The sequence below is a fragment of the Eurypyga helias genome, unplaced genomic scaffold, assembly GCF_000690775.1.
Source record: "Eurypyga helias isolate BGI_N326 unplaced genomic scaffold, ASM69077v1 scaffold28314, whole genome shotgun sequence".
Lineage (NCBI taxonomy): Eukaryota > Metazoa > Chordata > Aves > Eurypygiformes > Eurypygidae > Eurypyga > Eurypyga helias.
In genome coordinates this window covers 1-11,940 of record NW_010247617.1, presented here as the reverse complement: position 1 = coordinate 11,940, position 11,940 = coordinate 1, and the positions used below count along the sequence as shown (strand labels likewise).

The 11,940-nt window shown below is 50.0% G+C and overlaps 1 protein-coding gene across 1 annotated transcript; it reads right to left on the bottom strand.

Moving 5' to 3' along the window:
- Positions 1–1,266: 1,266 nt before the first annotated feature.
- On the bottom strand, positions 1,267–11,550 carry LEMD2 (LEM domain containing 2). Its single transcript, XM_010150788.1, is given in 10 exon segments — positions 1,267–1,690; positions 2,756–2,858; positions 2,946–3,047; positions 4,077–4,126; positions 4,128–4,199; positions 6,791–6,870; positions 7,521–7,597; positions 8,820–8,895; positions 9,559–9,599; positions 11,242–11,550. Coding segments are annotated over 10 exon segments (885 nt in total). The 5' UTR covers positions 11,375–11,550; the 3' UTR covers positions 1,267–1,539.
- Positions 11,551–11,940: the final 390 nt, after the last annotated feature.

Genomic DNA, 11,940 nt, shown 5'->3' with positions numbered 1-11,940 from the left:
GGTAAGAGTCAACTCCAGACGGGGCATTTCCCATTTAATGGGAAAGCTCCCCGCGTTTTGCTCCTGGAGAAATCCGCTCTCTCTGCTGGGTCTGGCTAGCGGGGGGCACGCAGCATCACCAGCCTGCAAAGCATGGGGCAGGGCTTGGGCAGCAAACCCGGAGCCTGGAGAGGAAGCTCTCCATGCATCTGGCATCGGAGACGAACGCGCGCATTCACGCTGTACCCGTGACGCCAAGGAGAACAACGTCCTCTGGCTACAGGGGTTCCAATCAACGCTGGCTTCTCTCCGCCGGCCTTACCAGCCTACACCAGAAATTAATTTGGCCCCTGCTGGCTGGTGAGACCCTTACTGGTGGCGAGCCGGTCAGCTGGTTTACCCCGCTGGGAAGAGCCGATCCGCAGTATCCCTGCCTAGCCTAAACTGCCACACACTGCTGCTATTTTCTTTGAAACAAAACACTGCTTTGCTGGATGTAAAAAAAACAATACGAAGTAACCAAATGATGATAGATCCAAAATACGATGCCTGCAGCATGAACAGAGGATTGATCGCTGCTCCTGGTGCCCCCCACGAGGCTGCAGGAAGGCTGAGGCGGCAATCCCTGCGCCGGCGCTCCACGCACGGCACGCCTCTGCTCCGACACACGGCACACACATTGCAGCTGCCCAGGATAAACACGTACATTCAGCCTCAAGAGCCTTTCCGAGGCTGCTCTCCAACAGCCCACCAGTCACTTTGGCTGCAGCCATGACAAAGCGCTTTCTGAAGCATCCTATATCCTTTATTTTCCACCCAAATTCCCCCCCGTCCCCGCCCCGAAATCATAAAGCACACAGACTGCAGACTTAAAAGGTGTAACAGGGTCCCGACCACTCCTCCCTCCCACCCAACCCAGCCCCAACCACCAAGGCACGTCAGACTGCCCCTCCCCCTAGGACTACCTTCACCCAAATTTTCCCCCCACTCCCCCATTTTTAAAGGGTGAAGCCGACACAAGCATTTTCCTCACTTGGAAGCAACAAGCGCTTTCCACCGCGGCTTTTGTACGGACAAAACCAAATTCTAACAAAACACATCTCAACTGCCACCCTAACGTTTCCATGGGAAAGGTTACTCTTCTTGAAACACATTCCCTGATGGACGATGCCACCAGTTGGCCTTTGCAGGCTTGAGGTCAAATTTTAAGCTCCTAAGCTTTGTCAGAGAGATCCTAAATCCCTCAACATTAGGTACGCTTGTTTTTTTTTTCCCTTTTTAAAACACTGTTCTAGGTTTGCGTGCCTACAGAAGCCAGATATCCGCTGGAAGGCTAACTTTGGTGCAGTTCTAGCTTCCCACCAGCTCAAGCCCGTCTTCTTTCCAAGCCAACATTATTGCCCTGAATTTTGGTGTGTGAAGATTTTCAGAAAGAAGAGCCAACAGATGGGTGCAATCCCCAACCCTGGGAGATTAGGACCGTGACCTGCTCTTTCCCATCACCAGAGAAGGGACCATCTCCTTGCAGAGGTCCAGCAGTTGCACGACTTCTGCTCCTCTTCAGTGCTCTGAATCCGAGACGTAAGAAGGCTGAGTCCATCTCCACACGAGCATATCTTCTCCTGCGACTCTGTGCGACTCGGTCTGAATCCGCGACTCGTTCGAGGCCAGAAAGTCCACGGCTCTCTCCCACACCCGCTTCATTTTTTTCCTGCAAGAAACAGCAACAACAGGAAAATAAATGAGAATCATATCCTCGCTGTGTTTTCCTGCTTACAGCAATTGTAGCTGCTGATCCAGCTACCACGAGCTGCCTCCTGTTCCCTGCGCAGACAGTAAAGGAAATTAAACCAGAATTTTGGTTTAAAAGCCATTTCAGGCCAAGAGATGAAAACACAGGCCCTGCCTGGGGGGACAGGGGAACAAGACCCTCTGTCAGCACCAGTAATTGACGACGGCCCTGAATTTCCAGTTCAATTCGTATTCGATTAGCAAATGCCCTCACCCTTCCCGCACGCAGAGATCTCAGACCAGGGAGGACAAACTGAAGTTCCCCTCCAGTTCTGAATCAGTGTCTGGTAATTCCGGGCACCCCACACAGAGAAATGGGTTCAAACCAGCTGAAATCCCCACTAGCAGGAAAAGGAGGTTTGTGACTGACAGCGAGGATGTTGGAGGCTTTGCAGCACACGCAGCACTCTGTGCCCTCAGGGGGACGAAAAGCAGCTCCATTTAACCAAAACAGAGGAAACATCCCTGCCGAGATGGAGCAAGAGGCACGTAAACCACAGAGAAGCAGGCTGCAGCAGCCCTCTGGCCCCACCACCCAGGGACCAACTCTCTCAACCACTTTTGAAAAAAAACACCAAACCCTCACTGTATCTCCCTTTCCAGCCTCCCAGCTCAAACTGGTAGTTTTCCAGGCAGCAACATACACAACCACTTCCGAAGAGCCTCCCGATACCCTGTCTGAGGGTACCTGAAAAGCATCCTACGCACATTACATGGAGAGAAAATCAGATGCTCCAGCAAAACAAAATCCAATCACTGTCTGATAGAACAGTGACAGTGCACCCGTGTGACTGCACAGTCACATTAATCTGCAGCAGGTTAAGACACAGCCGGAGTGATGTCAAAATCCTTCATGAATGAAAGGCCGGACAGACTCTCCTGGCAGCCCAGCTCCCCTGCTCACAGTCCGCTGCCCGGTAACGGCACAGCCGAGCTGAATCACGTCGGGCTGACAGCCCTCCTGAACGCACAGCATTCAGCTCACCTGCTCTGAGGAGGGATGAGGCTGTCCCGGACGTGGAAAATGCCAACGTAGGGGTAACGCTCCAAATTCCGTTCCCATTCCTTATAGTGGTCTTGGACAACAGCTGGAGGGGAGGAGGACAAACTAGTGAGAGACCTCATCATCACAAGGGGAACAGGGCTACTCGATTTACAGAGCTACTGTATCCTACCTATGATCTTCTTCACCATTTCGTACATGGCTTGCTCCTCCTCCTCCATCTTCCGCCAGCGATACCTAAGGAAGATCAGGATCCCCCAGAGAGTTACCAGACCTAGAAGAATAAAAGCAAATGGAATTCAATATCTGACACACATGTACTGCTGGATGCTAGCAGTTTTATTTCTGACGCTGCCTCTCCCCAGGAGCAGCTTTCACTCCCTGCTACCCAGGCCTGCTTGGAACCAAATCCAAGCACATTGTTTTGCTGTGCCCTGCAAAAACCTTGGTACTGACAGCACCTGCAGCAGAAAAGCACATGTGGATGTGGGAAGAGGTGGTCGGAAAGCCTCATTACAGAGGCGTGTCCCCCCCTCAAACCTCAGCACAACCACAGGGCTTCAATTCTCTAAGTCTCAGAGCTACCTCTTTGCTAGAGGCCTCCCCCACAATAATCACTTAGGAAGACTGTCAAGCTTCACTGCTCCAAAGATAGCTGCTTGATAAGGAAATACAGCCTGGGGCTCCAGCACCAGCCCAAAAATCAGGAGATCTACACTGAAGATTTAGCACTGACAAATGCCCCTGTTACAACATGAGCTAACTTTAGTATCTCAATCTCTATGATAAACATAACTATCCCCTTTCACCCCCCACCTTGTCTGACTCGATTATAAACTCTTCTAGTCAACACTCATCTCTCGTTATCACCTCGCTCAGTAAGACCTCTGTCTCAGCTGGGGCATGACAGACTACTCCAATAAAACCTCTAACACTGAAATGCTACAAGTCATTATTAAACAGGCTAGAAAACTCTGCAGCTTAGTGCAAGAAAAGAAAGAAAAACCGAATCTTTTAGGGAGGTTAACAGACTTATTTTGCAGACCATAGTAATGGGTACTTGAGGAATACCCAGAGAGCTAATCAGCTGGCTGATTTAAAGTGTTAAGCACTCACAGCACAAGAGCAGGTCTACAGGTCTCCCTCGGCTGCCAGAACAAGTGTTAATTAGAAATTAACTCATCCGCAGACTTATTTCACCTCCGTCAGTAGTTTCATATAGCTGGGAGAACGGATGTGTGCGCATGGGTTCAGCTCTGGGGCTAGCAAGGGGGGGAGCTGATTACTAACACCGACGACTTACTCCAGAAGAAGAGGAAAAGGTTCACGACGGCAGTGACCACTGCCCGACTGAGGATGGGCCGATTCGAGACAGAACACTTCCTCCACTTTGGTAACCGGTTCCGAAAGGTCTCTGCCTTTCAACCTGAGGGGAAGAGGCAGAGAATCTTCACTGAAGAGAGCAGACACTCCAACTGCAGTCTTTAATCAAGACAGGGAGAACAGACTGCAGACGCAGTAAGTCGCCCTGCACACCACATAGAAAATACACCAACATCCTTGCAGCTCCTCTTTCCAGAACATTTTGGGACTGGCTGCTTGGCAAGGAATGGATACAGCTTTAGAAAAGGCAGCAGGGCTGGAACTCCCGCTGGTAAACTGAAGTCTCCCTCTGCAGACTCTTTGACAGCACCTCTCAGCGTGCAGAAGATTAAACTTTAAATTGGATTCCCACCTCCCAGCACAGAGAAATGGAAATGTTTACTGAGTCACTCATCAGCAATTGCAGAGAGAGCCGTCGAGGGAGACAGCGAATGTCCGTGGAGGTTGCGCTGTCCTCCTCGGTGCAGACGAGCACAAACAGTTGAGGTAGAAAAGTGACAGTGCATCAGCGGCCTCTGCAGCGCGAGACGGACACACCCTCGCCGATCACGGCAAAATCCATCACGCGTGCTCCTGCAAATCCCTCCTGCACACCTGCCGAGCCATCCCAGACACTCGCTTTACGAGATCTGGGAGGGGGCTTTTTCCAAGGGCCTGTAGTGACAGGACAAGGGGTAACGGGTTTAAATTGAAAGTGGGGAAGTTTAGATTAGATATCAGGAAGGAATTCTTCCCGCAGAGGGTGGTGAGGCACTGGAACAGGTTGCCCAGAGAAGCTGTGGATGCCCCATCCCTGGAAGTGTCCAAGGCCAGGCTGGATGAGGCTTGGAGCAACCTGGTCTAGTGGAAGGTGTCCCTGCCCATGGCAGGGGGGTTGGAACTAGATGATCTTTAAGGTCCCTTCCAACCCAAACCAGTCTGTGATTCTATGACCTACACCGATGTGGCCTCCTTGTTAGCCACCATCAGCCAACAGGCATCATGCAATCCAAGTGAAAGCCCTGAGATTCAGAGGAATTGGCCTAAAGGGGATTTTATTTATTTTTTAAGCTACTAATTCATTCTAGGTTAGCAACAAATAACCTACCAGACAAAGACATCTTCCCAATTCACCACTGCGCAGCTCACAAACTGTTGACAGCTTGTATTTGGTTACTGGATCCCGCAGTAGCTGGAGACACACAGTTGTTTCCCACCCTCTTGTCTTATTTACAACCCAAATGCCATGACAATGTTTTAAAATATGCAGCAGAATCACCCAGCGCAGGGCTTGTTTTCAATTCTGCCTCCCAGACTAGCACCTAGAAAAAAAATGATCTCATGTAGTGTTGGCTAAAAAGAAATGCCCCCCGCCGGTTTGGAAGCGTGCTGAACGCCCCTCCTGCGCGCTCCGCAGGCTTGGTGAAAGTGGATCCATTCGGCAAACAGCCGGCAGAGTTGCTAATTGTGAAAATAAAAGAAATGGGGAGTATATTGGATCACAGGGCTCCCGACAGGAGCAGCGTGCCTGCATAAAAATACAAATTTGAATGGATCTCAGCTACAAATCCAAAACTGCCACCCAGGAAGCTACGTCCCGTCCTGGGAATTTGCCGCGCACCGATAATCAAAGCAGTAAACACTGTCTGATCCTTCCATCACAGCAGCAGCAAAATTTTTTCGAGAAAACCAAAAAAACCTAGCAGCGGGAGCTCGCATGAGCTGTGCCCACCGAGGCCGGCATCACCGCTGCTACAATCCGTTCAATCAGAGACACAATTAGCGATGCTGGAACGTTGGAGTTCTGAGTTAGCACAGACTGGAGGCAGCCCACACTTCCCAGAGGAAGATAATGATGTCTGTGGACTCTGGGTAAGAGTCTTTCATTAGGTTATGGCCCGAGTGTTGTTTTTACCTGAAAAAAATATTTCTTATGCTATTTCTTATGTACTGAAGAGACTGCTAGTCAAGAAACCCAAGAGAAAAAGAGACCCACCAATGACTGACCAACAGCAGTCAGTCAGACCGTAACGCGTACGGTGTGTTCTGCCAGGAAGACAACTGACACTGAAGATACCACTGCACAATCCACTCTCCTCCTCATCGGGACTTGCTCCAAAGGATCCCAAAGCATGGGTGTTACCTACCAAACGGAGTGCTTTGGTGCCCCACAAGCCCTTTGTCCAGAGGATGCAGTTCCACGCAGTACCGAAGCTCTGTCTACAGCAGCAGTACCAAGTTATTTTGGGAAAAGTAGCTTTATGGGCAAGTGCAAGCAGCGTGCCGTGGTCACAGGACTGCGAGCAGGACACCAGGCCCACCACTCATAAACCTCGTAGGAAACACAACACAGCCATAAGCAGCCCTGACCTCAGCTTCACACCTCGTCTGCAAGACAGCATGTTCGTGAACGCAGTGTCCCCCAGCGCAAGGGCTGGGAAACAGACTCCCAAGGAATGAGCTCAGTTGCCAATTTTTGCTGCAGGGCTGTACTTTTCATTTGGAAGTTTGCCCAGCAAGCACTGCCAAAGCCAATTCCAGATTATCTTCTGAAATCTAACGAGGTACGGGAGCTTTTAGGGCACACCACGGAGGATGTCAACTTACGTTATCAGCCAACGCCAAGAAACCTGAACACAGCGGGTGTCCACTTACCATATTCCTAAATCCTTGTTACTGTTTAGTATCCAGTGCAGGGCAGCTTCGAACTTCTGGGGGGAACTACCAGTTATATTCTGTTCAGAAGAAAATCCGTAAGATTAGTTCTCCGTTCATTTAAAACACCGAATGACATTATTTCGTTACAGCAGAGGGAGGATTCATTCTACACGGTCTGTCCCCAGGTTAATTCTAATCATAATTCTGCCAACTGGAGGAAGGAGAACTAAATCTGAAGGTCTGTCTGGACTAAAGTCTTCTGACTGTGGCAGATGATGCATGAAGCACTCTGTAAAATAACACTATCCCAGACTGTTAAGACTAACCACTAAATACAACATCATCTTACTGACAGTTTACCATGAAAGAAATGGAATGCTAGATCAAAGCAGTCTGTCTTCTGACACTTTGGGGTATAGAAAAATCCTTCTTCTGCCCAGCCCTCAATCCAGGGAAATTTCTGGTTTCAGAAGACTGATGACTACGGTGAAACAACAAACCATTAAGTTAAGATTTACAGGGGCTGAATCAGAGATGTAGGAGAAGATGATTTTCAAAAGAACTGCTGAGAACAGGACTGGCCAACAGGGAAGCTAGAGATATGGGAAAGAATCAAAACAGGATGAGGAAGTAAAACAGATGGTGAATTGCTTTAGTATCTATTATTTATTGCCTTGTAAGAGACTAAGCACTACGTTACAACAATAGCTGTTCACAGCCTACTCACCACCACGTGATCCTTCGCTTCACTAACCCAAACGCATTTGCTTTTTAGATTCTCAGGGTTTCCGCATTCAAAATTACCTGGTAAAACAAGTCAAACAGAAGTAACGTTTGGGGGGGGAAAGAAATAAATAAAAAGCAGCCCTCAAACGGTTCAGAGACACAGTGAGCTCTCTAGAAATGCCATCCTTTAAAATCACCTACAGCTCTGGGCAAAATGATTACAGGGAAAGATTTATACTGTAGGCAGAGAAGACTGACTGTTAATAAGATGCTCAGCCACTGCACAGAGGTTGGGTGAGGGCAATCACACCTCCTTCAGTGGCGAGCTACTCAACAGAGAACAAAGGGGGAAACACCGTTTCGCCCCCCTGCATTGCACATAACCACCTCTCTGACCTAACGCCCCGCAGAGGGGCACCTTCCATCAGGTATCAAAGACCGAGGTGTTGGAGTGAACGATCAGCACTGAAAATGCTTCTGAGGAGCCTAAACCACAGCTCTACCTCCTACCCAGGCAGGGAAATGCTGGCGAGGGACTGAACCTTCTCAAGCTAGCTTCACAAAGCTGGCTGAACCAGAGACTACGTAAAACTGGTGGAAGTTGCACAGGAGCTGAAGTCTGAGTTGAAAAGATTTAGAAATTCCTTGAAGGTAAACTAAAGGATTCATCCTTATTGAGGTCTGAAATGCAGAAAATGGAACTTAAGTGCTTTTATCGATTATTACACATCCTGCTTAACAAGTTTTTGCTCGTTCACTGTATTCTAGCAGCCTTTCTCCATCACAAAATCCTAGTTATGGAGCAGATTTGCTGGCACAGAGTAGAGAACTACTGTGCTTGGTTAGCTGAGAGAGCCTGTCTCACTCTGTGCTGGGAAAAAGAGAGGCACTCAACATCATCAGCTGCCACATTTCAGCGGAGAGCTGGCAATTTCTGAAGTCGCTTTAACTTTACTTGTAAGAACACACTTACTGGCTCGGAGTGTCTTGAAGACAATTTCAAGATGCTGGTAGAAAAGAACCATAAAGCTGACTATTTCTACCTCGAATTCCCACTATATCAAGTGCAAATAAGGACCACTCCACCAGAGCACAGTGATATTAGCTAAGCATTATTCAGAATAAAAATAAACACATCTTATTACCGGTTTTCTATTACCTGACTTTCTCAGAGCTCTTCAAGTGGAACTGACTGTTCCATAAACCCCTCTCTTCAAACTGAGGTTAAAAATGTCCAGACAGCTGGGAGAGCAGTTTGCTGAATGCTCAGAAGTGGTTTATAATGACAACTGGAACTCACCGGCTTGTACGGACAAGTAGTTATACAACTCGTGCAGCACATTCATTATCGCATCCTTCTGTTTCCCCTGGCAGAACTGAAAGGCAGGAACAGGCAACCAAGGTGAACAGGCCAGCAGCCACAGGACAGTGGTCACACCAGCTAAAAATACCAACCCAAAACGCCAGCAGTGGGGTTTGGCTCAGTCACACACCACTAGTTCGGCTCCAACCCAGCAAAAATCTACTATTTCTGACTCAAAGGGAGCCAGCGCATCCTCTGGAAGTGTCCCCAGCCCAGACCGCAGCACCAGCCGACCCCCCTGACCGCTGAGGGGTTCCTTCACCCCAGGAGACTATCCATCACTCTGAATCCAACAGGAAATTTGCTCTCTCCTAATAATCCATGATGATACAAGAAATGGGGCCGTACAATTCCTGATGGGGTTGAGGGAATTAGCTGGATTAAATCCGTTAAAGCTGAACACTGCTTTATTGCCAACCAATATCCCTTCGGTTACAACTGTTAAAGAAATTGATTCACAGAATTGGGATTTTAAATGTTTATCTTTCGGCGTCTCATACACCAGTCCTAATTTAATCTGGCCCGTTAATTCCAACTCATCAAGTCACAATTTTCCTGTAAAACAGCACAACTAAACTTCACAGTGACACTGGTGCTGGAAGCCACCTCGAATAATTACTCCCTCGAATAATTAACCCAAGCCACAACACGTGGAGATAAAGAAATACGTGCTTACATCATCCGTTCTTCTGTCACAATCCACAGGCAAGAGATTAACTGCAAGAGAGAAGGGGAAGGCGAGTTAGCTGGCTGCAAAACAAGAGCTTTGATCAAGAAAGTAATTATCTTTTAAAGAGAAGGCTCTGCCTTAAAGCCCGATTCTCCTTAACCTCACTCCCGATGTCACCTGGATACACTCGGGTGGGCAGCACTGAAAGCAAAACAAGTAAAAATGGGTATAAACAATGAACCCCGTACAGCTGAAAAGTAAAACCGGGGGTCTGAATGTTTCACTAACTCCTCTGGAGTAGGTGTTCTGCCTTCCTCTACGGCCCACCGCTTCGTCTTTTACGATCTAGTAACGCCATTCGCTGCACGCTGCCGTCACCCGGAATACGGCGGGGAGAGCGGATTTAAATCAAGCCTCCTCAAGGCTGAAGCAGATTTATTTTAGCTGGAGCTGTTCACTCTGCGGATTACAGCCTCTGCTTTAAGAGCTCCCTCCCGCCCCGACAACTGGCTATACCAAGGTGGCGAGGGAGTGCTGCGTAACTACCCGAGAACATAAAGTATTTGCAGCTTTGCTGCAGGATTCCTTGCTTCAAAAGACCACTGGTTTTGAAATATCTACACAGTTTTAAAGGCTGCGTCAGAAATTCCATGCCATTGGGCAGCTGTATGCTTGGAGAAAGCAGGAAGCGGCTTTCCTAGCCCATGCGAAGCGCACCAACACCTACAGGCACAGCGTGCCGAGTTTTGGGACTCCCACCCGAAACAAATCCCCCCCAACCCTTTTCTTGCAGTTCAAAGCCATGAAATGGAGGAGACCTCATTGCAGCTTTCCAGTATCTGAAGGGGGCCTACAAGGGTGCTGGGAGAGGACTTTTTACAAGGGTCTGTAGTGATAGGACAAGGGGTAATGGGTATAAATTGAAATCAGGGAGGTTTAGATTAGATATCAGGAAGGAATTCTTCCCGCAGAGGGTGGGGAGGCACTGGGACAGGTTGCCCAGAGAAGCTGTGGATGCCCCCTCCCTGGGAGTGTCCAAGGCCAGGCTGGATGAGGCTTGGAGCAACCTGGTCTAGGGGAAGGTGTCCCTGCCCATGGCAGGGGGGTTGGAACTAGATGATCTTTAAGGTCCCTTCCAACCCAAACCATGCTATGATTCTATGATTCTATGAAATGGCAGTATTTCCACCCACACTAGCTGGGGGAACTCTGCTTTAACAAACGGGCAATGGACAAGGCCCTTTGCGTTTCTGATCGAAGCCCTGGCGCAGGCAAAGCGCTGGGGTACAGGTGCGACCGCCGTACTCCTCACGCGGCCAGGGTGAAGGCCCCGAAGGGCTGCGCGCTGCAGCGGCCAACGCTAAAAACACACAACAGGCAGCTACGCAGGCACCGCGTCACACAACGGACAATCACAACATCCACCCCCGGCCTCGGAGGAACGCCACTCTCCACCAACCCCGCGGTTGTGAAGAACCGAAGGCCAAACTCCTTTGAAAAAAAACAAAGCGCGCGCTTGACTTAACTCTCCACGACCAACAAGGCTTCCCGCGGGCAAGGGGAGATGGAAATGGGGACGGAAGCAGAGACGCCAAGTTAGAGCAATGAGAAATGCGATGGAAGTGATCAACGGAAAGCAGAAAAGGTGCAGAATAAAGATTAAAACCAGGATTAAACCAGCGCACGTACAGTTCTCCTCTCTCTTGTCAAGCCAGCCTGACCCAATCATCTTCACCACGAGGATGCCCAGAAAAATCATCAGCAGGACGAAGCTGGCGAGGCAAAGGAACTGGGAGAAGTAGTACTCCAGGCCTCTGCCCATTCCTTCCGTCTGCTGCTTGGGGGCTGACCGCAACAGGCGAGGGCGGGAGGTTACTCCCTGTCCTGCTCCCCACGATGCGTCCCACCGGCTCCCCGAGGCCTGCCCCGCATCGCTCGTAGCCCTCCACGGGAACCGCCGGATCAATCCCCCTCCCCAGCCGCGGGGGTTCGGCTCCCTGTCTGCCTTCTTCCCAACACTGGAAGCCAAGTCCTCCTTCCCTCTCCCAAACGGGTGACTCAACCCCCCAGGTCCCGCAGAGGTGCCCCACGGGGTGCTGGGTGTCACCTCGCTGTCCCGTCTCCACAAGCTGTTAGAGAGCCCCCTCCTTTCCCCTCCTGACTCCCACTGACCTCGGGAGCTCTGCCCCCCAGTTCCTCCTCCGGAGGCACCCCAATGGCTCCTGGACTTCAGACCCCCACTGTCACCCCAGGAGGAGAGGGAGCTCAGCCCCCCAGCCCCATCCAGGGACGTCCCCGCCCCAGTCCTGATGCCGAGCCCCCCGCTCCTCTCTGCAGACGTGCTCCACTGGGACGTGGCGTTCGACTACCGAAACGTGTCCAGGGGCG